This window comes from Martes martes (assembly GCF_963455335.1).
Source record: "Martes martes genome assembly, chromosome: 11".
Taxonomy (NCBI): Eukaryota; Metazoa; Chordata; class Mammalia; order Carnivora; family Mustelidae; genus Martes; species Martes martes.
In genome coordinates, this window is record NC_137899.1 from 27,367,795 (window position 1) to 27,391,395 (window position 23,601).

At 36.9% G+C, this 23,601-nt stretch overlaps 1 protein-coding gene across 1 annotated transcript in view; it reads right to left on the reverse strand.

Annotated features, from left to right (window-relative positions):
• Positions 1 to 23,601, reverse strand: part of GNAT3 (G protein subunit alpha transducin 3) — a gene marked incomplete at both ends in the record, with an annotated part of 53,815 nt that overhangs the window by 13,295 nt on the left and 16,919 nt on the right. The window contains 4 exons of the mRNA XM_080818260.1: positions 619 to 747; positions 5,744 to 5,901; positions 12,438 to 12,579; positions 18,177 to 18,219. Coding sequence (XP_080674386.1) covers positions 619 to 747; positions 5,744 to 5,901; positions 12,438 to 12,579; positions 18,177 to 18,219 — 472 coding nt within the window. The remainder of the gene's footprint in view (positions 1 to 618; positions 748 to 5,743; positions 5,902 to 12,437; positions 12,580 to 18,176; positions 18,220 to 23,601) is intronic.

Consider the following 23,601-nt stretch of genomic DNA (forward strand, 5'->3'; position numbering starts at 1 on the left):
AGTGTCATGACATTTTATAACATTACGGTTTGGATTTCCATTTCTTGGTATAGTAAATGAGTGGTTTTGCATTTCTAGAAAGGTTTTGATGATGTGACAGCAATAAAATTAGTGGACTCATTTTCATACCCAAACCATACTTATAAAATAGGTCTTGTTACTTCAGTAAATAGCATCACATTCAAATAGTTCTCTCAGTTATTTGCATTTTTTAAATTAAGGATATGAATAAGAATATTTCAGGCAAATGGGAGATTGGAGGGCAAAGGACATTGTATCTGTGGCGCCTGTACTTAAATTTTATTAAAATATAATTTCTTTCTCTCCTTCCCTCTCTCTTTCGTTTTCAAAGTAGGATATCAGTTTCAAGAGGAAAATGAAATCGAGCTCCCACCTGGTCAAGACAAGGCATTTTTCTTTGAGGAGTAGATGGGGTTTAGGATGAGGGATAGGGTGTAAGGCCATAGGAAGGCAGTAAGAGGAAGTGGTACCGAGAGTGAACAAAGCTTGGGAAGAAGACCCAAGCAGTCAAGCCCAAGCTCAAAAACAGGTTAGCCCTTTCTCTGGGAAAAAATATTGACTACTTTTGTGGATGGTTAGAAAAGACCTAGTGCATACCTGAAATGCAAATCTTTAAAGGAGAATTGAGTTTCAATGATTCCGGTTGTTTTCACTCGAGAATGTAGCACATCTTGCTCATTCGGGACATATCCAGGAGCTGTGATTCTGTCGACGTCATTAAGATAGCTAATAAAACAACAAAGATAGCATGTATTTTTTAAATTTATGTTTGAAGAGACCAGGATCTGGTACAAATGAATTTTTACTTCAGGGTCCATTAAAATTATGAAGCTCCAGGCTGGTGCTTTTTAAACTGTGCTCATCAGAGCTTGGTGGCCAGATGTGGAAGGGCTAAGAGTGGCGCACAGCTGACCCATGGAGGTCTCTTATAAAGTCTGCTAGAGCACTGCTGCCTGTGTTTGATAAGGTGTATGTAACAGAACTGGCGGCGTATGGATATATTTCAGAGAAAAGTTCTATTTTCAGGTTTTGATCATCCTCCCCCAAAATGCTATCTTGTCACGCTAGGCACTAGACTATCTTAAAAATGCTGTAGTTTGAATTTAGGTGCTTTGAATTTTAAGACAGTAATTGGTTGCAATAATGTTGTTCTCCACAGATTGTCTAGCTTAGGACTCCGGACCATTTGTTTTTAGTGCCATGATTATATGCAGTTAGTGCAACTAAAACAAAACAAAACAAAACAAAACAAAAAAACCTTTGACTTTCTTGCTGGTTCACAGTGGAACTAACTCATGACCTTGGTGACCCATCCAAGGGACAGAAGGCTGAACTTAGACCCTGCATTCACTCCTACCACTCTTCTTCTACCTGTGTGCCAGTGGCCTTACTCCTTCCTGGAGGATGTGCTTAAAAATCCCACCATTTCCAAGCCTAATACTGCCCTTTTTTGGGCCACAGAATCTAGGGGTGCTGAAAAGGAGGAACAAGTCTGAGTAAACCCTGTGCTCTCTTAGAGTCTGTTAGATGAGAGGGGGGCATTGCTCTTTGTCTCTGTTTTGAAACCAGATCATGTCTTTAAAAGTATTTAATTGCTTTCAAAACAGTTGACAACTACTATTCTAGACTTTCAATACCAGGACTTTAGTAGCTTAGCAATATGGCTATTTCTGTGAATATGCTAAATAGAGACAGTCAAAGTCTGGTAAGGGTTTTATGACAAAACTGGCCATTATATTAAACGAAGTTTACATATGCAGCTTAACGGGAAGGTCATGATGGGCAAACATCCATCCAGACAGAATTCGAGGGGCAGAATCTAGCTAAATATTACTTATTATTCAGAAGTTGAATTTTTCAGGGGCTCCGTTGAAGAGTTGGTATGCATTAGCACCTCACATAATGCCTTAAACAGCACAACTATGTTATCATTTTTTAAAAAAATAAATCCAACAGCAATGTGGATAATTTATTCTCTGAGGATCTTTCTGCTTTTGAGCAGAAACAAACGGACTGAATGCCCCAAAGGGGTTTTGGCCAGATGACAAAGAGGCAATCACAGTTCAGAAACATATGTATGTGTGATGTGAAAATTTCTCACCATGCTCTCTTCCAAAAAAGCTGAATTTTTCTTAAAAGCAAGAGACAAATCAAGATACAGATATATCAGAAGAAAATATTGGAAGATTTTTCCAGTTTGTCTCTTTTCTATTTTGTGAAGCCAGGTCCTTTGTGAATTCCATATTGACTAAGTCTGCACGTAAGGTAAAGTCTACTATTAGTCGGTTCATGAAGGAACAATAACATCAAAAGCAAACATGTCAACCTAGCAGTTAAATTCATTTCAGTGATAGCTAAATGAATATTTTGGTAAAGACACATTTAATGTACTTTCATTTGCATGTACAAATGATTTCAAGCAAAGCAGAAGCATTAGCAGAGTGACAAATTTGCATTTAAGATGCCTGCTTTTAATAAATAAATGATTTGAGTGCTCAGGCCTGTAGTCTAGAACTGAAACCAGAAGACCAACATACATATGGCTCAAATCACCTTAAAAAAAAAAATTCTTTTTCTAATCATGTAAAAACAGTATTTTTTTTTTTTCTGGTCAAATCTGCTAAATCTTAACGTTGATAGAATTTAAATAGCACACTAGATGGCCTCAATCAGTAAACCATGAAGTATTAGTAAGAATCTTTCCCCTGTTTGTCACTGTCCTGCCCTCTTCCTTTCAGTTTGCTAGTACTGATAGGGGCAGGTTGGTGGGGTGTTGTCAAGGACATCGCATTCCCTGCTCTGATTAGGACTCACCTCTTCGTGAGCTTAAATTTGAAGGGGACTATAGGTTCTTTGTTTGTTTTAAATATTTATTTAATTGAGAGAGAGAGAGAAAGAGAGAGCAAGAGAGCAGTGCAGGCACACACGTGAGTGGGGGTAGGGGTAGGGTGGGGGATGGGGAGTAGTGGGGGAGAGGGAGAGGCAGAGGGAGAGAGAGTCTTAAGCAGTCTCCTGGTGAGCAGGAAGCCTGACTGACCTGGGCTGGTCTCCCAACCCTGAGATCTTGACCTGACTCTGAGATCTGGACCTGAGTCGAGACAGAGAATCAGAAGCTCAACTGACTGCACCACTCAGACGCCCTGAAGGAGCTCTAGGTTTGAAAAAATAATATCCTATTTTGACTGAAAACAGAAAAAAAGGAAATAGGGGGAAAAGGAGAGAAAGGGAGAAGAGAAAGAGAAAGGGGGGGAGGGAGAGAGGGAAGGAGGCCATTGCCCTGTACAGTACATACAAAATAGACATGGGTTTGGTACCTATCTGATAATATATTTAGTGGTAAAATGTAAATATAATGCAGTATTTGAAAAAAAATGTTAATTTTTGGAAGAAAGCAATGGCCATTCAACTATTTTTCTTTGTGTTTTACATAATCTTTTAAGGACTTCTAAGGGCAGAAAATGTTAATATTTAAATTTGGAGGTTTTTAAATGAAAATTTTCTTAGACACGGAGGTAGGAGTGAAGGGTGGAGGGTGGATCAGATTTGTTGTTCTACTGCTCTGTACATCAGTCAGGGTATTTAAAACCATTATAATATGGGCAACATTCACAAAATTGGCACAAATGTGTAATATTGCATTTAACTTGAACAGATAATTGCTTTTAATACAAATCTGTAATGTGATAGTTCCATGGCAAATTATGTATTTTGTATGTCAGAAAAACTGAAACTAAAGAATAGAAATACTAGAAAATACTATAAAAGGTCATTTCATCTGCCTATTTTAATAATAAAATATGTAAATTTTTTGCGGCTAAAGAGCAAAGTGTTTGGTAAGCATAATAATATAATCTCAAACACACGTCTTAGACTATCTGAATGAAAAAATAATGCTTAATTGCTAATGAATATCCAAAACTAAATTTATTAAGTACAGCTATTGAAGTGGTTCAGGACGTTACCCTCCCCCCACCCCCCACCCCGTTGAACCCCAGAAGGTACCTCTTTGGCATGTGGATTATTTTGAGCTGAAGGTACCTGCGACCTGCAAGCCTAAGAGAACTTTTGTCCCTCCCTCAACTACATAGAAGAATCTAAACTGAGAGTCTTTGCCCTTGATTTGGCAGAGATACATTTTATCTGAGTGACCCATCTGTATGGCAGGGCAAACATCTGATTACCAAACATCTGCTCATCCCTCTCTGTGAAACACATTCCTTTCCTCTCAAGTCCCAGACCACTACCCCCTTCTCTTTAGTTCAGAATAACATATATACCTCATTTCGCCTGACTTTGATATTTCCATGGTCATGTAGATTCCCTGTATGTATGCCTATTACATTTGATTTTCTCCTGTTAATCTGTCTCATGTCAATATGATTCTTAGGCCAGCTAGAAGGATCTTGGAGGGGACAGAAATTCGTGGTCCCCAACACTGTCTTGCCCTCGCTTTGGCAGCACTTACACCAACACTCTTAATCTCTTCCTTCTTCCCTAGAATTTTGTTTTGCAACATTTTAGGACAATATTCCACAATTCAGTTTCTTATTGTGACTGCCCTAATCAGTGATTTATATAAAAAAGCCGGGTTCTCTATACTACATAGTTCTGTGAGTATTAAAATGTGGCAAGGTACCTAGTGGACATATAAAACAGTTTTTTGAGTTTATGTGATCATATGATGGTAGGTATTCTCTCCTCCACCAAAGAGATAAGAGCGGGGCTTTCCTCCAAGGGCTTTGGACTTTAAAGTGAACATGAGTGAGTAATCACAGAAGACTATTGTTAGCTTTTCCTAAAATTTATATGGTTTGTTTCCTCTCCATAATCCTTCTGACTGTCATGATCAGAAATCTGAAGTCTCATGCAAGTTTCATTGTTCTGTCCTGACATAACTTTTCATTTGCTTCATTTTGCCTGTATTTTTTTTTTTTAAGTACTACTAACATGTTCTGTTGGGAGTTCATCGAAAGGACTTTATTTATACCTTTTTAGACATGGTATGCATGGACAGAAATATAGAATAAGTAAATTATATTTGTATCATGTACACACATGCAGGCATATAGCCACAGTGTAGCTTAAAAATTGCTTACTAAAATAGAAATTTAAAATAATTTTGATAATGAAATTATACATGTTGTCATAACCTCCAAATTTCCTTGTGGCTCGTAATTGCCAGGTAGGTGATACTAGCTGTGAAAATTGAACAATCTTTCTTGAGACTCAAACAGAATCCCACAATACACAAATGTGTTAGAAAGCATTGTTTTCTTCTATAATTCTGTATGCTAATCATCGAACCAAAGGAGCCAAAGAATGTGTCATTAATAAAATTATTTTAGAAGATGATTTCAGTAATAGGACTAGAAAAGAAATGAATAGCCAGGAACCTTAGTATGCATGTCCTCGAACTGTGTTAATGTTGAGCACAGTGCACAGTGATTAATTCTTTCATTTGGGAGAAAATATTTGCAAAATAGGGGTCTCAGGCAAATAGTTTCAAAATCAGTTATTTTAAATGCTCCTTTGCTTAGATTTTTAAATCTCATGATGTCACTTTGATCTTTATTTCTCTTCAATTACTCTTTCAGTCTAAAAAATATAAAGCTGTTTGTGTTCCTCATTGGTGATTACAAACACAGAGTTTGTAATCTTTGACTTTGAGAATTCTTAGCATAAAATGTTTCAACTGTAATTGCTGTTAATCGCATTCACTTACTAAGCTGCTGAATCGTTGAGGTGATACTCAGATGCCCTTTCAAAGCAGGCCTGAACTCCGGGGTCCCTCCAGAGTCGCTTTATTACCTCAGCCAGTTCAGGTGTCATGCCGCCATCTTGCAGAGTGTTGGCCATCCCGCAAAGTTGTTGTTGGTCTTCCTAGAGCAATGTTTTTGTGACAGTGATAAAAATGTATTGTTACTTGGAATGACATACCTTTTTTTTTTTAAATAAAGCATTTCAGTTTCATTATTTTTATCTTATTCTTTTAGGTAATACTTTTGTTGACCATTTATTGAGTGTATCTTAAGGTCAGTTTCCTTCTAATGGCTGGGTGAAAGAGTTGTCCATTGCAGAAACTATGTAACATTATATGGTGAAATGAGGATATTTTGGTATATATCATTAACTTCGGAATATGATGTCAAAGGGATTAATAATACTTCAAATCCATTGAGATCTCAGTCAAAATGCAAGGAGAAAATACAGTGTCTTTTACAAATGAATCCAAAACTAGGAGGTTAATATGCCAAACCAAGAAAGACAATGAGCATCAGAAGAAGAGTCCAACTCAAACTACTTTGTGCAGTGTCAGTGAAGAATGCTCCCAGTGAAGAATGGCCGTGCGAACTTGCTGCTTTTCTGATACAATTCAGTTTATTATTTTAAAGAAGTAATAATGGTTATTTCACCATTTTACTAAAAATCTGTTCTTTGCATTAAAAACGGAAAGGTGGTCTCATTGTCAGAGAGGTTCTGTTAAGACTAAAAATCTTATTACATCTGTCTTCACATTCAGATTTTATTGCTAACCCAAACTGATCGGTGACTGTTAAGCCAAAAATTATAAATGGCCCAAATCTAAGGATTGACCGCATTTTCATATATTGGCACAGTAAATTTTTAAGTCCTTCTTCCCGATAAATTGGTTGTGAGAGAGGGCTGCAAATCCAGCAAAGAATGACCCAGCCAGCTTAGCTGGGATTGTCCCATTTGCCTCCTCTCACTGTTAGTGTGCCATTTAGGATAAAGGATGCAATGAAACAGCTGCTCAAACTAGGTTGTCCCTGTTAGCATACCTTTACAGACCAGCTAACTTCTAATATACACTTTCATTAAAAAAATTTTTTTCCAATTTCAGTTTATACTTTATTTGACTAGATACCATGAAAACATTCTCATCTGGAATATGTAAATGTCAAAGTATTCTTCCACCACCACTTCAGTCCTAGTACTTCCCCCAAAGGGCCAGCCATCCTATCAGCTTGGTTTTTGCTGAAAGACCTTTTATTTTTTAGCTTACTGCTTGCATAGGTAAAGTCAGTTGTGGGGGTTTTCAAACCAGGCTGTGGCTTATAAGCATGTGGGGCAGTTTTTAAAAAATACTCATACCAGGACCTCAACTGAAACAAAATGAGGCAGAACCTCTGGGGTTCAGATTCTGCAAAGGTATTTTTGAAAATCTTCAGGTGACTCAAATGTGAAGCCTGAGTTGAGAATCCTGGCAATATAGAGTTTTCTACAACAATAAATAATATCTTACTGGACATACTGTATGTTAACTCATAAAGTTCTTCTATAGTTATTAAAGGACTGACATGGTAATTTAAAGAATCAAAATTCATGTATTTTAAGGAATTGGGCTCCCCAATCACATTTGAATTTTTAAAGTATATAATACCAAAATTAGCCAGTATTACGAAAAGCTGTCTTCTATGTAAACAGCCAAATGATGGAAAACTGACTCCTACTGATAATCTTACTCATATTTTAAAAGCTCCAGTAATTTCCCATCCCACTCAAAACCCAGAATCCCATGCCATGGCTCACAAGGTTCTACATGTTTTAATAAACCATGTATTCCTTTTCAGCTTTCTTTCTCAGTCTCTGTCTCTCAGTCTCTCCCTCTCCATCTTTCCCTCCCCCTACAATTTGTTTCTCTTTCCTCAAGGTGCATTAGACTTCTTACTGTTCCTTCAACTCACGAAACCCCCATTTGAGAACATTTGAATGGCTGTTCCTCCATGTCTTCCCTGTGGCCCATCTCCAACATCATTAGGTTTCTCCCACAATATCACCCCCTCAAGAATTCCTTCCAGGGCCACCCTTAATTTCATCTTTTCCTTACTCTCCAGCCCTCTGCCTTCCTTGATCTTTCTTCATAGCACTTACTACTACCTATATAGGGCATATATCTTTCTTTTGTACCTTCTAAATTCGATTATAAGCACATGAAGGCAGTGATTTTTTTTTTTTGTTCTGTTTATTTCTACATCCTTAAGACTGAGAGCAGAACCTAACACATTGTATGTCTCAGAAATATTGTAGAACAAATGAGTCAACAAAGAGAACACACTGATTAGCTCAGACCTCAGTTTCTAAAGAAACTTAAAAAGTTCTCCAATAACTTCTCACATTTTTCAAATAGCTCCAAAGAAGTTTGAGTGGCACTGTGAAGAGATTTTAGTTCCTTGTGATATATTTAGAAAAGCTTGGGAATTATGGTGGTTCTGGAATAGTTCATTCTCTCAAGGTTGTGTAGATCTGGTACAGTGTTGTATAGAAAGCAAAATACATGTTCTCTACAAGTTATCCAGGCTTTCCTCATCAATATTAGGTGGTGGTGATCCTGGAACCCTGTGGAACTCATTTTAAACCTTTGAGTCATATTTCCAAAAATTGCATAAACAATATGTCAAGGAAGGAAAAGGATATCACAACCTTATAATCTTGGGAAATGTCAGGTTAAGAAATGCCCAGTTTTGTTACTACAGGACTTTCTCAGGGCCTTTGAGTCCTGCAATTTGCCAATTTCCAAGAAGTTGTTATAATATATGTTTTCAAACTTACTTGATCACAGAACTTTTATCCTAGAACATCTTGTGAAATCAGTGTTCATTGGTTCATATTATAGGGTTCACTTTGCAGAACACTGTCTCGAGGATGGTCACAGCAACACTCAAATCATGTGATAAAGTGTTAAAATTTTCAACATTTTTTTAAGTTGGTAGTGGATGTTTTAGATGCTCTAAAATAGAATAATATCCAGAGAGGATACGTTGAAATTTACTAAATGCCTATATTATGTCTGCCTCTAGTTTCTTCAACTTTCCCCTTTACAAGTTGTGTATTTATGAGATTAGTCTGTCAAGTATTAAACCAAAACAAGAACATGTTCCTGTTAGCTTCATTCCTCTTTCAGCTATAGGTTCACTTTCTCTCTCTCCTCCTCCCCAGCTATAGTTGCTAAAAATGTCTTTATACTCTGTTCCCATATTTTCTTCTCATTTCTCAACATACTTTATTGGATTCTGCATCCACAACTCTTCTAAAACCCATCTCATGATATCCCCAGTGATCTCTGTATTATTGAATCCAGTAGACTTTAAATAGACTTCTTTCCTGACCTCGTAAGACCTTTCATCTTAGATAACTCCCCTCTGGAACCCTTGCAATGAATTCTGTGATTTGATAAAAACTTGGTTTTCCTCTTCCTTTCACATCATTTCCTCCAAACTTCCTATTCCTCCCAAATGACCAGAGAATGTTACTTTCTTTTTTAAAGCTTTTATTTATTTATGTGAGAGAGTGAGCAAGAGAGAAAAGGAGCAGGGGAAGGGGAGAGGGAGACGCAGATTCCCCACTGAGCAGGGGGCCTGAAGGGGGCTTGATCCCCGTGACTGAGCCACCCAGGTGCCCCGAAAATGTTACTTTTTCAGCACAGGCACCTAACTTGCCACTCTCCTTTATACCTGTATCTTCTCTTTGTAAATATTTGACTTCCTTGATCCCATCCATATCCTAATACACATTATACACCATAGTGTAATGCCAATACTACTGAGATTTCGATCTCTTACACATTATCTCGTTTGGACTTGAAATGTACGTTTTCAACCACTTACACATGTGGACATGTTACAGAGCTTACAGACACGTTTCTTAAACGTACTAGTTGTGCCCCATCCCCAGTGACAGACTTCCTTTTTCAGTACTTCTTTTCATAAATGAGAATTTGGCTCTCCATCCAGCTGTGCTGCACTTTTGAAATAGTTGATGCTTTGTAATTACTTGTTCAGTGACAGACTTCCTTCTCTTGAGGGAAGATACTGCTCCTATTTTATTTACTGCTGATTCCTCAGTACATCCCGTGTCAAGTGTCTGCCATATAAATCATAGCTTAATGAAATATAATTTTTTCAGGGGCACCTGGGTGGCTCAGTGAGTTGAGCCTCTGCCTTCAGGTCAGGTCATGATCCTGGAGTCCCAGGATCAAGCCCTGCATTAGGCTCCTGATCAGTGGGGAGTCTGCTTCTCTCTCTGCCCCTTACCTCCCTGATATTCTCTCTCTCTTTCTCTCTCTCATTCTGTCTCTCTCTCAAATAAATAAATAAAATCTTAAAAAAATATATAATTTTTTCAAATGATGTTAGATGTGTAGACTTTAATATATAAATTTTAATGAGCTTATATTTAGAGTGATTACTGGAAAATAAATACTCAGTATTTACTAGGATCTTAAAGTATTTTGTTTTTAAGTGGATTTCCTATATTTCTGTTTGCTTCTGTAATAGTCCTTGAAACTCAGTGAAAAAAGCACTAACATCTTGTGGATAAAGAGACCCAAATGTAGAGAGATTAAGTAATTTGTCCAAATTTACAGAACCAATAACCAATAAAGCTTATGGACATTTTCCTTTAGGACTGTAATATAAAAATACATAAATTGTATAAACAGCTAAATTGAAAGCTAGAGAACAATAGAACTCTGAAAGCCACACACACATAGATGTTTAGCAGGGTTATAGTTCAAGCCAGGGTTAAGAGTATATTAATCTTAAAATCAAATACTGAAGAAGGTCACGGAAACTACTATAGTTTACAACAACTGAAATCAAAATTGGGGGTATGTAGTATAGTACCTGACAGCTGATGTTTGACCCTTGAGGCTATAGGTCCTTCTGAGAAGTTGCATCAGTCCTTCAGTGCAGCATAAATTGCTCTGTTTTAACCATTTAATGTACAGTTTAATAAATTACATTTGTTTAAAGTTTCGTTCAGCACAGTGGCAGCAATCTGCAGAGTCTGTATTATTATCATCACTCTACCCGCGGGCCAGATCATTGAGATGATAACCAGTGGAGGATTAGCAAACATTTTGGATTGTTAAAAGTATTTTTGCAAAAATCCTTGCATCAGGAAAAGCACTCTCATGGAAGCCAGAAGAGGTGGGTTTTGCCCAAAACACTAGCTGTGCAATGCAGGCTACCTTGCTAATAGTCTTTGGCCTTTATTTTTCACATCTTTAAATATGGGGCTTATAGCAGGTTGTTTCTGAAGGGCCAATTTAAAGTCTCAGATCCTTAGGAACAGCCAAGGTCAGAGGGATAACCAAACTACGCTTAAATAAAAAAGGAGATCACCAAGTCGTGGAATGGTCAAGAATACAAGGATATTGGAGTTGGGTTCTGGCAAGTTCCCCTCTTACATGTGAGAGGGGAACTGTCACCTAAAGAAGGCGGTGACTTACTGGAGCCAGGTTTGAGGAAAACTAAAAAAGGAAGAGAAACCTAGCCCAATTCCTGACTGTGCTTTACAAAGCATCTGCCCTAAGGACATACTTAGAATTGCTGTGCTCTTTGTTGGAAAATGGCAGAACAAGATGAGGGTTGACCATTAAATTCTTTTTTTTAATTAACAGCATGAAAGAGGTATTTTTCTTTTCATCCTAATGGCATCCAATGGTAATTTACATAGTCAAACCCTAAACTTCTGGAGGGGTAGGAAGAGTAAAGTACAAGGGTCATATTCTTCTCTATAATTAACATGCTCTTCCTCTCTTTCTTACTATTAGTGGACAGGGTATCTAAGTTTACACTGGGAGCAGCTCAGTGGATACCATCTGGAGGCAACCAGCTGCTCCAGGACAGAACAAATGGAAATGAGTGTTTTCCTGTTGATCATGCACTTTTACTCCTTTTTTTGCATGTGGTTAACTATTGTTCTTTGGAGAATGCTCTATGTTCCATTTGTCAACTAAAATAGTACTATATATTTGCACATAAACTGTTTGAAACAAAGTGAGTTTTTAATGTATTTTAACATAAAATGATTATTACAACATATAAAATAGAATGAAATGAAACTGTTTAGAAGCTACCTTACAAGCATGACTCTGACTACCTGAGTGTATTTATTATACAGGCATCTTAATCACACAATTTTGAATTCTTTTTAAAAAAATTAGCACTCGAAAATAGTCATTTCCCTGCCCAGCATTATAGTTATTGTTGAACAATAATAATTATGTTATTACTATTACTATAATGTTATAATGTTCACTCCATGAAAGGACTCACAATTAAACTAAGAAAATAAAAATGGAGATATTGCAGTTTGATTTTATAGAATGAACTCTTTTGTATTTAGTAGATATCATTATTTTTCTCTAATACAGTATATTATTTGATAATAGGTTTGATTCCTAGGAAAATAGTTAATGCCAAATAAGATTATGGCACACAGAAAGTTTCATTTAAAGAAAAAAATCTTACACTAAACAGAATTAAAGTTTCCAAAATTCATATTTTATATTCTTAAATTTTTGGTGTAGATTAGTACTACAAATTTAGTTCTATTGTTCTGTGGCTCAAACTCCATTGTAGGACTACAACTGTCATTATTTGTATACTTACTGCACTTGTGGGATTTACATAATCAATCCCAAGGGTAGTCATGGCTTTCACAATAGCTAGGATGGATTGCAGTGTATTACTGTAAATTACTGCTTTGAACTCCATGCATTCTTCCTCACTGTAACCATTCTTATGGATGATCCTATAATTTAAACATGAAAAGCTTTTGTGAGTTGAGCAATTGTTTTTTTTTTAATGATATTAAAACACATCAACAATAATTTGAGTAAAATTACAGTATATATTTGTTACAAAAAATATTACCCATATGTATATGTTAAATCTGAACAATTTTATGGCTTTGGATTTTATTATTATCCTTGAGATTTAATATAATATTTTCTTTCTGGGCTCCTCATGCTAAAGGGAAAGAGGACTTAGAATTTACCCTAGTAAACCAGTATTTAAAATGAGTAAATCGTGAGGAATTTTACTTAGAGAGCTTATTTATTTTCAAAAGAAAAATTTCCAGATTCGCAGGACAAAGAAATATACAGAGTTCTGAAGCTAGTCTTTGTAACATGATGTTGATGTCTAGAGGAAGCAAAGTAATTTACTAGAACATTCATTTCTTTTCCTATCACTTAAGACACACTGGAAAATAGAAGTGCCTGCGTTCTATTTATAGCATTAACAAAGGCATCTCTCTCTCTCTCTTATGTAGGTAGTTACCTGCTGTTAAATCCCTTGTTACTTTTCCATCTGTGTACGTGCCACTAGTTCTCAAAGTTGAAAGGCTTATGTTACTTTGTTGAACTCTCTTCCTTCCAGGCACTCAATCAGAACTCAGCGTTTTATAGTTTTAGAATAATAGATTAAAATAGATTTACCTTCAAAAGCTAAAATCTCTGCATATTCTAATTATTTTATTGTGTCTTTATTGTATAATACGTTCTCGTTCCTTTTTGTTGTTGTTTTTGAAGTGCTATCTGTAGGCTTCATTTTGGAAGTCATATTCCGAAGTATTTGTGTTTTATAACTATTCACAGAGAGGCTTTAGCATAGGGAAAAGAATACAAATGCCCCCCAAGATATTAAAACTTTTAAATACAAGAATTTTTGCAGTGAAAGTAGAGGTAGCTCTTATATCCATTATTGATTGTTTTGATATTTGCTTGCCAGTAATTGCTGTATTTCTATTTTAAGCATGGCCATGTTTATCTTGCTGTATTAAACAAATAAGTTTAATGAGTAAATAAAACAGACAACTAAAGGTTGTAGAAAAATGCAGTTGAAATATCTTTGTGGATAGATCAAGAATAAGTTCATTAAGGAAATCTCAGTTCTTTCTCAAAAACTGAAATTGGGAAGTTATTTTAGTTACTAAATTAAAACGGCAGTTAACAGTAAACTTGGGGCATTTAAGATTTCTTTCTGGAACAAGTTCTGATTCCTGTCTTTTCATTATAGGATAAGGAAACATCACAAAGCAAAATGGCGAAAGCATACTTTAAAAAATCCAGCTGTAGTAGGACTTTAAGCAACCTTGTTTTTCTGGGGACTGCATAAATTCATTTCTGTGAGATGGAGCTTTCTACTTGCAGTTGATTCCTAAATCCGTTCCAATTAATGAGCTTTTACTGGGCATTTTCTGTAACATGGAGTATTATGTGCTAAAAAGAATGAATGGGTTTTACTTTCTCTCCTCCCCAAAAACCTATAGGCTAGAGCTCTACTGTCCAATATAGTAGCCACCACCTGTTAATTAAAATTAAATTCCTCATTCACACAAGCCACACTTCAAATGGTTAATGGCCTCATATGACTCGGAGCTGCCATATTGGAGAGCACAGAAAGAGAATCTCCCTGTCACCATAGAATGTTCTATTGGACAGTAGTAGATTACGGAAAGGTAGAGCATAAAATCCATTTTTGTGCAGTGTATATAGCAACAATGTCTGTATGTGGTCCAATAAACTAGAAAAGAAAAAGTGATAAATTTTATAGGGAGTAGGTGTAAGGGATCATGAGAGACTGCCTGGGACCAATGACGATCAGTTGAATTTTCAAGAAGTCGTTATTTCCAGATAGTGAAAAGGAAGAACATTCTAGGCAGAAGGATCAGTTATGACCAAATAGATGGTTACAGTGATCAAGCTTTCAGTGTGTACCAAGAACTGTGTTAAGTGCTTATATATCTTCTCATTTCTTGCAGTAAGTCCTTTAAAGAAGGTAAGATTATTACCTACATTTTACAGGGAAGAAATGGAGGCACAGATAAATGAAGGAACTACCCCTAACTTATTCAGTACGTGAGACAGTTGGGCAACAAACGCACTCTGATTTGGGAGCCTGTGATCTTAGGCGCTCAGCTGTCCTGTCTTCTGTAGCCCGCAGAACTATGTGAGCTCAGGATTTCTGGGTGTAGAAAGCAGGAAGGGGGAAGTCATGGGACGTGAGAATGAAGAGAGAGATAAGAGCTGGATTCTAAAGTGCTTTATGTTTCCTTCAAGGAGTCTGTTCTTGACAGTTCATGAAGAATACAGTCCAGGAAAGAGATAAGTTTTCTTTTTAAAGAAATCCACTGGTGTTGGTGTGGATACTGCAGTGGAAGAAAGAAGAGGGAGGGAAAAAGTGTTTTGCAGGATATTGTATTAATCCAGTTCAGAAATTCGAGGTTTTTAAGCTAAGGCAGCGACAATAGGGATAAGTGACACCCTTGAAGACAAAAGTTGTTTAGATATGGCAAAACTGAGAGAGTGGATGTCAGCATGTCTACACCCGGATTAATTGCTTCAGAGGCTGCAGCTGCTGGAATTCATTGTAGGGACATGGAGGCCAGACGGGGAGATAACTTAGTATTGTGTATTCTGATTTGGACCGATCCATAGAATATGGAGGTAGAAGTACCTGCTTCCCTAATTTAGACAGAGTGAATGTGAAAGAAATAATCTGGGACAGTCTGCTTGAAGATGAGAGGGAAAATCATTGTACTGTAGCAGTTTTCATCTGAACCTATAGAGTAAGCAGAGAAGGGGGCCAAGTGCATTAGAGACACCAGCGAGTTAGGCGGAATCTGAGAGTCAAGCAGGCAATTAGGACATAAACTAGGAGTTATTCCAAAAGCCAGGGTGACGTTTTAGAAGAGATAAGTCCAGTGGAGTCGAATGGAATTAAAATAGGAACTCATGAGCATTTCAGGCAAAATGGCAATTGGAGATAATATTGATGCTATTAAGGGCAATTGATGTGGCAAGCCAAAGGTAGCAGTGATGAGAATCGTTTAAGGGTAAATGAAAGGTGGAAGAGTGAAGAGAGTTAAGGCAGACTAGTCTTCACAGAGTCAACTGAAGAGAGGAAGGAAGGAGGAGGTAACGAGGAGACTCCTTTAATAACAGAAGCAGTGCTTGCTCCTTGTAGAAAATGTGAAAAGCCCAGCAGTATTCAAAGTGAAAGTGCAATGTAACTTTTAATCCCAATATTGAGAAATAACTGTCATTGAATATTGGCCTATATTATTCCCTTTTAAAAAACTGTATTTTGTCATAGTTGAGGTAAAATGTTCATGCAGTTTTCGGTCTTAGTTTTTCAACTAGTTTAAGTATTTTCTATCACAACTTTCTCATATACATGAAACTTGTAATGGATGCAAAATATTGCAATTGAAAACTGGTCCTACACTTTTGCAAACTATTTCCTTGTGTTTTATTTTAATTTAGGGTACTTTAATCTCTCTCTTATTTCTCTATTTTTTTTTAAAGATTTTATTTATTTATTTGACAGACAGAGATCACAAGTAGGCAGAGAGGCAGACAGAGAGAGAGGGGGAAGCAGGCTCCCTGCCGAGCAGAGAGCCCGATGCGGGGCTCGATCCCAGGACCCTGGGATCATGACCTGAGCCGAAGGCAGAGGCTTTAACCCACTGAGCCACCCAGGCACCCCTTATTTCTCTATTTTAAATAAGACTAATTTAAACCTCTTGGTACATAAACATTCGTATTTTCATGTTTACGTCATTTTCCTTTTGTGCTTTTTCAAATTTAAATTATTTTACTAGAATTCTCAGAGACCTATTTATATCAGAAGTTATTATTTTCCCAGGTTTCTAGTTTGATTGAAAAATTATTTCTACAAATTTGCTATAACAAATAATTTTAGTAATAGTAATGAGAAATATTAAGTTCTCAAAACCTCACCCTTATTGGGTAATATTATTTAAAATTGCTGATTTACTAAGATGAAGAATAGCTCATTATTGCTTTATTTATTTGTTTATTTGACAGAGAGAGAGAGAGAGAGAGAGATCACAAGTAGGCAGAGAGGCAGGCAGGGGGCGGGGGGGAAGCAGGCTCCCCACTGAGCAGAGAGCCCGATGCAGGGCTCGATCCCAGGACCCTGAGATCATGACCTGGGCATAAGGCAGAGGCTTAACACCCTGAGCCATCCAGGTGCCTCTCATTATATTGCTTTAAATAGATATTTGAATTTTGTCTTGTGTGAACTGTCTGTTCATAGTCTCTTCCCATTTGTATATATTGGGCAGCTTATTTTTCTTAGCAATCTGTATGACTTTTTTTATATTATGACAGTCAGTTACTTATTTATTATAGTTTTTTTCCTAGTTATCTTTTTAAATTTTATTATGGTTTGATATATTTAAAGGGTTTAATTTTTAGATAGTCAAATAACTGGTTATTTTTTGCTTTACTGCATTTAACTTCATAGAGAATGGAGAGGTAAATAGGATAGGAGGAACTCCGGCATGATTAGAACTGAAAGAAAAGAACAGGTGAACACAGTGGGAGTGTGATGGGAGTATGAGATGATTTGTGTGAATGGAGCAGTCTGAACAGTGATCAGGAGAGACGAGTGTCCTGTTCTTCAAAGACAGAAGAAAAGGTAAAAAATTTGGTTGCAAGTACATGTGTCAGGAAATTCCAAAAATGAGACTTAAATAATTGTTGGTATGGAACTTACATGACATTATTACCTGAAAGGAAAGAAAAAAACTAGTGATTTAGATTCTAAATAGACAATCATATCATTGACTGGGATGAAACCCTTGTGTGACATATTCCAAAGGACAAGATCCTCCAACATGGAACAAAAAATAAGCCAAAAAAAGGACTATTTTTTTCTCCTATGGCAAGAGTTGTCCTTCAGAATTCTCCAGCAGTGATGGAGCCATTAGGCTTTACATAATCCCTTCCACTCTCCAATTTAAATTTTATTCATTTAGACATTATATTCTTGAATTTTAGAGTTTTTGTGTTTAGAGTTTTTGTGTCTCATTAAGAAATCCATGTCTATTTATTTCATTATACAAAGAAAAAAAATACAGAAAAGAACTATAAAGATAAATTGAAATCCATGTTAGTAATAACTTTAAATAAGCACTTTATCCCCAGGCAGGCAAAAATGCCAATTAGGTTAAAAATACCATTTCCTCCTAAATTCAAATGGGTCATCGATAGACATATTTTGAAATGTCGATGGCTTATACCCACAATACCAAAGCCCTAGATTATGCCCAGATGAATATATTTAAAACATGACTGCTTTGAGTATGCATCTTGTTGAGAGGCAAAATTTAAAAGAAAAATGGAAATTACAATATCACACATCAGTTACGCTCCCTGCGAAAGGATAGGAGAGAGGCTCGCCCAGTGAATGAGACAGCTCTGCCAGTAACTACATGTACAGACCATCTGTCAGATTTTCCCAAAGTATTTCTTTTCAGACTGGTCAAGTACACAGACAGCCTTCAAATATCAAACATATAAAATAGTGTATACCTACTTCATTTGTTTAACGATTGTACTTTTTCCAGATTCTCCCGCACCTGCAACGGAAAGAGGGGAGTGTTATCAATTGCTACACTAAATTCACATAGATACTAAAACCTGGGGTTGTCACTTTCTCGTGGGTAAATCTTGACCAGATAGCTCTGCTATATAAAGAAGGAAAATAATCTCCATCAAGTCTTGAAAGATATTAGCTACCTACTTTCCAGGACTGCAAAAGAAAATAAAACCCCTCTATATTGATGTTAAAAACAGCTATAGGTCTGGCTTCAAGGTAAAGGGTATCTTCTAAAACAAGAAATGTATATTCTCAGGGAAATAAAATTATTGCATTTGAACATAATGGAAAGCTCTATCCCCTGGGTTTGCACCCCAAGGAAAGTGGTCCCAACTTTGCAGTCTCTAGAAAACTGTCTCCCAGAATGTCTCCTCATATATCGTGTTTGATTAAATAGCAATAAAAAAAGAACACCAGATGATTGTCTTTTATTTCCAGAACTGTTTGAAGCCTATTCTTTTTTTTTTTAAAGATTTTTATTTATTTATTTGACAGACAAAGACCGAAAGTAGGCAGAGAAGCAGGCAGAGAGAGAGGAGGAAGCAGGCTCCCCGCTGAGCAGAGAGCCCCATGCAGGACTCGATCCCAGGACCCTGGGATCATGACCTGAGCTGAAGGCAGAGGCTTTAACCCACTGAGCCACCCAGGTGCCCCTGAAACCTATTCTAATTGAAGAATGGACTCTTGTCTTTATTATTGTGTTTCTCTTCATACATAGGTGTTTTCTGCTTAAATAAAGGAAAGTTAATAACACAACACTAAGCAAACCTAAAGAGCCTGCAGATAACAATGATGAGGAGTATCTGAAAATGGATTACACACCCCATGGGAAGGAACAGGGGTGGCAGTGATAACATAGAGAACCAGTCACATTTACCTGGAACATTTATTTTAGTAGATGATATACAATATACAATTTTATTTTGGTATGTTTGGCAAACATTGTATAAAGAGATGCAAAAATCACGTGATTTTTTAAAAAAGATTTTATTTATTAGAGAATGAGCAGGGGAAAGGGCAGGGGGGGAGGAGAACCAAACTTCCTGCTGAGCAGGGAGCCTGTTGCAGGGATAGATCCCAGGACCCCAGAATCATGACCTGAGCCAAAGGCAGCTGCTTAACCAACTGAACTACCCAGGTACCCCAAAATTCACATGATTTTTAAAATATAAAGGGAAACTTTGATGAAAACATTTGATTATTTCCAGCTATGTCTCAAGGCCTTTTGAGCATATTTCTGGAGTGTCCTTTGCCATTAATACGAATGTTGACTTGGGAAACAGTACCCAAGAAGTACTGAAATGAAGTGACCTAAGTTTGAGGGTTTGGCTCTGTCCCCCATGTGTGCACACATGTGTGTTTGTGTGTAGCTGCGATATCTTTGGTAAATTCGTTAGCCCCTTAATTTCCTTACCTATAAACTAAGAAATTTACCTCACAAGATTATTAGAAGACTGTAATGACACAATAAGCATGAACTTATCTGCCAACGACCATGCAAATTAAAACAGAGCAATGTACTTAAGAATCCAAGAATGAAAGAAATTCTGTGGTGTTCCGTAAAGAGAAGAGCGTCAAGATACCCTACATGTACCAGATGAATGATGCTGCAGCAACTGTGTGTCCATGTGGCAAAACAACACTGACTTTTATACAATAGGCCAAAATTAATTGAATTGATTCATAAACATGTATGTGTTTTTGTATGTAATGAAACTCTTAAAAGTTCTAGAGCAATATGTAGATGAAAAAATCTTTTCAAACTTGAAGTAGTCAAAATGTCCTTAGATAAAACATTAAAAAGACCCCAAAACAACAAAAAGTTGAAAATGGATAAATTGGACTTGATCATTGTTAAAAATATTTGCTCTCCAAAAGACAGTATCAAGAAAATGAGATGGCAAACCACTAACTAGGAGGAAACATTCACAGCATGTATGCCAGGTGAAGGACAGGTGCCCAGTTTTATAAAAATTATTGTAAATTCATAATGAGAAGACCTAAAAATCCAATAAAAATTAGGAAAAAACCTGAACTGACATTTCTCAAAAAAAATCTGTGACAAATAATCTTATGAAAAGATGCCCAATATCGCTAGTAATCAAGGAAGTACAAATGGCACCATAAAGAGATGGCATTACATATCCAGTAAATTTGGGTAACATTTAAAAGATTCACAGTACCAAGTACCACCAAGGACGTGGAGCAACTGGAAGGTCTAACACTATTGATAGAAAACCACATAGTGGGGCGCCTGGGTGGCTCAGTGGGTTAAAGCCTCTGCCTTCGGCTCAGGTCATGATCCCAGAGTCCTGGGATCGAGCCCCTCATTGAGCCCCGCATCGGGCCTCTGCTCAGCAGGGAGCCTGCTTCCTCCTCTCTCTCTCTGCCTGCGTCTCTGCCTACTTGTGATCTCTCTCTGTCAAATAAATAAATAAAATCTTAAAAAAAAAAAAAAAGAAAACCACATAGTATAGCCACTTTGGAATACAGCTGGCACCTCCCAAGATGCTAAACATAAACCTGTCATATGATCCAGTCATTGCACTCGTAGGCATTTACTCCAAATAAATGAAAATATACATCCTCACAGGGATTTGGACATGAATGTCCACAACAGCTTTGTTTGATAGCCCCATAGCAGTAATACCCAAATGTCCATTAACGGGGATGATGAACAAAATGTAGCCCATCTTTATAATGAAATGTTACAAGGAGTAAAAAGGAACACACTATTGGCTCATGCAACAACATAAATAAACTTAAAATAGTTATGCTGAGGGAAAGAAGACAAAAAGTTTATTTACCCCCTATAGTCCCTAGGATATTTGTTTCACTTACATAAAACTCTAGAAAGTAAAACCAAAGCATAGTGAGAATGCAGACTAGTTCTTCCTGCTCATGGGAGAGGAGAAAGGCAAGGATTATAAAGGCATGTGAGGAAAATTTGGGGGTAATGAAAATGTTCAGAATCTTGAATCATGGTAATAATGATGTCATGGGTGTGTAGGTCTATAAAAACTCTTCAAATTGTACCCTTTCTGTATTTGCAACTTATTATATGTAGCTTTTATCTCAATAATCTTGTTTAAAAAACAAACACCATCACCAACTTAGAACATTAACATTGTAGGTCATTATCCATTTCACCAATTTTTAAGGTCTAATAGTACCATAATATCATTAATATGTGTGAGCTTTATAAAGTAGGATATTATGTTTTTATAGTTATATTTTCAACAGTAGGGTGAATGCAGGCAGTGGGACTCAAGACTGTTTATATAAGAGTGTTGATTAAAATGATGACTAATGTGAGGATGGCTGCCATATGAAGGGTCTAAAAATGGATATGACTCCTGAGAGAAAATGATGGGAGAATTTAGTTAAAATTACTGCAATATGTAGGGCATATTGTATGGAGTGTAAATGGGATATAAAGACATGCTTTTTAGTGCACTTATGTGATAAATATCTATTTATCTTTAGTGTATTTATCTATGGGATAAATATCTATGTATTTATCTTTTATGAAGGAGGAGGTAGGGAAGGAGCAACCACTTGAACTTTGAATGTTCTGATTTTATAGATAGGAGAAAACCAGAGTCACCATGAGTTGGCAAAGCCTGATAATACAGATTTGTTCATAAAATTATTAAGATACAATCACCTATAAATCTGGAAAGTATTGGGGGAAAGTTCAGTATTTTGTAATTGATAAGAAATTGTATTTTTTTAGAATATATCCTTGGGTTACAACTAACCCTTATCCATGCAAATATGATGTTAAAATATGGTATTGACCAAAGACTTGAACTAAAATACCAAAGAGTCGAATATTTTGGTCTTCTTATCCTAATTTCTGTATCTTTAAGAGAAGCAAGGGGCGAGATAGGTTACTGGCAGCTCCAAAAACTGGGTCATGGGACATCTTCGAAGTCTCAACGTGCCTGTTAATTTTGGACAGATTTCAAAGTAGCACAGCTAAGGCAGTTTTAAAATTTCCCAGGAAAAATCAAAATCCAGGAAAACTAATAAACGTATATCCCTTACCAGCATGGCAGTCAACTGCCTTGTTTTACCTCTGTTTTTATGCAAGCAAAAATAGTATGATTTTTTGTAACCCTCAGTCTCAGAATTTTAGTTAAATTTATATCAAGATATGTATTAAATTGGAGGATCCTGACTACCCTGTTTCAGTTCTTAACTTCCACTATCACCCACTTTATTCTGTTTTCCCTACTCTGCTTTTTCCTATCACTTACCTTATTCTACAAACTTACAAATGACTCACATGCTGTTGTTAATTTTTCTTATCTGTCTTCCAATGCTGTGAGGTCAACTGCACTAGGGCGGGAGTCTTTGTTTTGTTCCCTGATGGATCTAAAGCACCTAGAAGAGTGCCTAATCGTAGAATTTCAATGGAATAAATGAATTTTGTAAATTCATACTTTGGAAATAAAATTTTGCCCTCTGTCTTGTAGATTTTTCACATTGCAACATTTCTGCCTGATTGGCACTATTTTCTTAAGCTGTAGTGGCACCTAAATTTAATTCTACTTCACAGCGAATTTGCATTGTCTCAGCCTATCTAACTGTATCTAGTTTTCTGCAGTTATCTGAAACAGCTGCTTACCTTATAAAGTAAGGGTATCAGTTGCAAAGTTATGGGAAATGAAATTTTATTGCCTGGTGGGGATAAATGGGTACCCCTTGGGTAAGCCTCCAGCATACTTCTCTTTATGGCTTTCTATTGGTGTGGTCCACACCACACAGCATAAAATTTGATAAATGCAAAATCAATGACATGAATTTGCTAATCTTTCTTTGTAGACTTTTTAAGATGTAATCAAACATGAACTGACAGATGCGGCAAAACCATCTCATTTACTAGAAACTGCTATGTCCAAGAGTAGAATTTTTGAGGATCAAATAAAAATCACATTAAAATATCACCTCTTGGGGGCACCTGGGTGGCTTAGTGGGTTAAAGCCTCTGCCTTTAGCTCAGGTCAAGATCCCAGGGTCCTGGGATCCAGCCCCACATCGGGCTCTCTGTTCAGCAGGGAGCCTGCTTCCCTTCTTCTCTCTCTACCTGCCTCTCTGCCTACTTGTGATTTCTGTCTGTCAAATAAATAAATAAAAATCTTTAAAAAAAAAATATTACCTCTTGGGGCGCTTGGGTGGCTCACTGGGTTAAGCCTCTGCCTTCGGCTCAGGTCATGATCTCAGGGTCCTGGGATCAAGCCCCGCGTCCTGCTCTCTGCTCGGCGGGGAGCCTGCTTCCCCCCCACCCCCCCAACCTGCCTCTCTGCCTACTTGTGATCCCTCTCTCTCTGTCAAATAAATAAATAAAATCTTTAAAA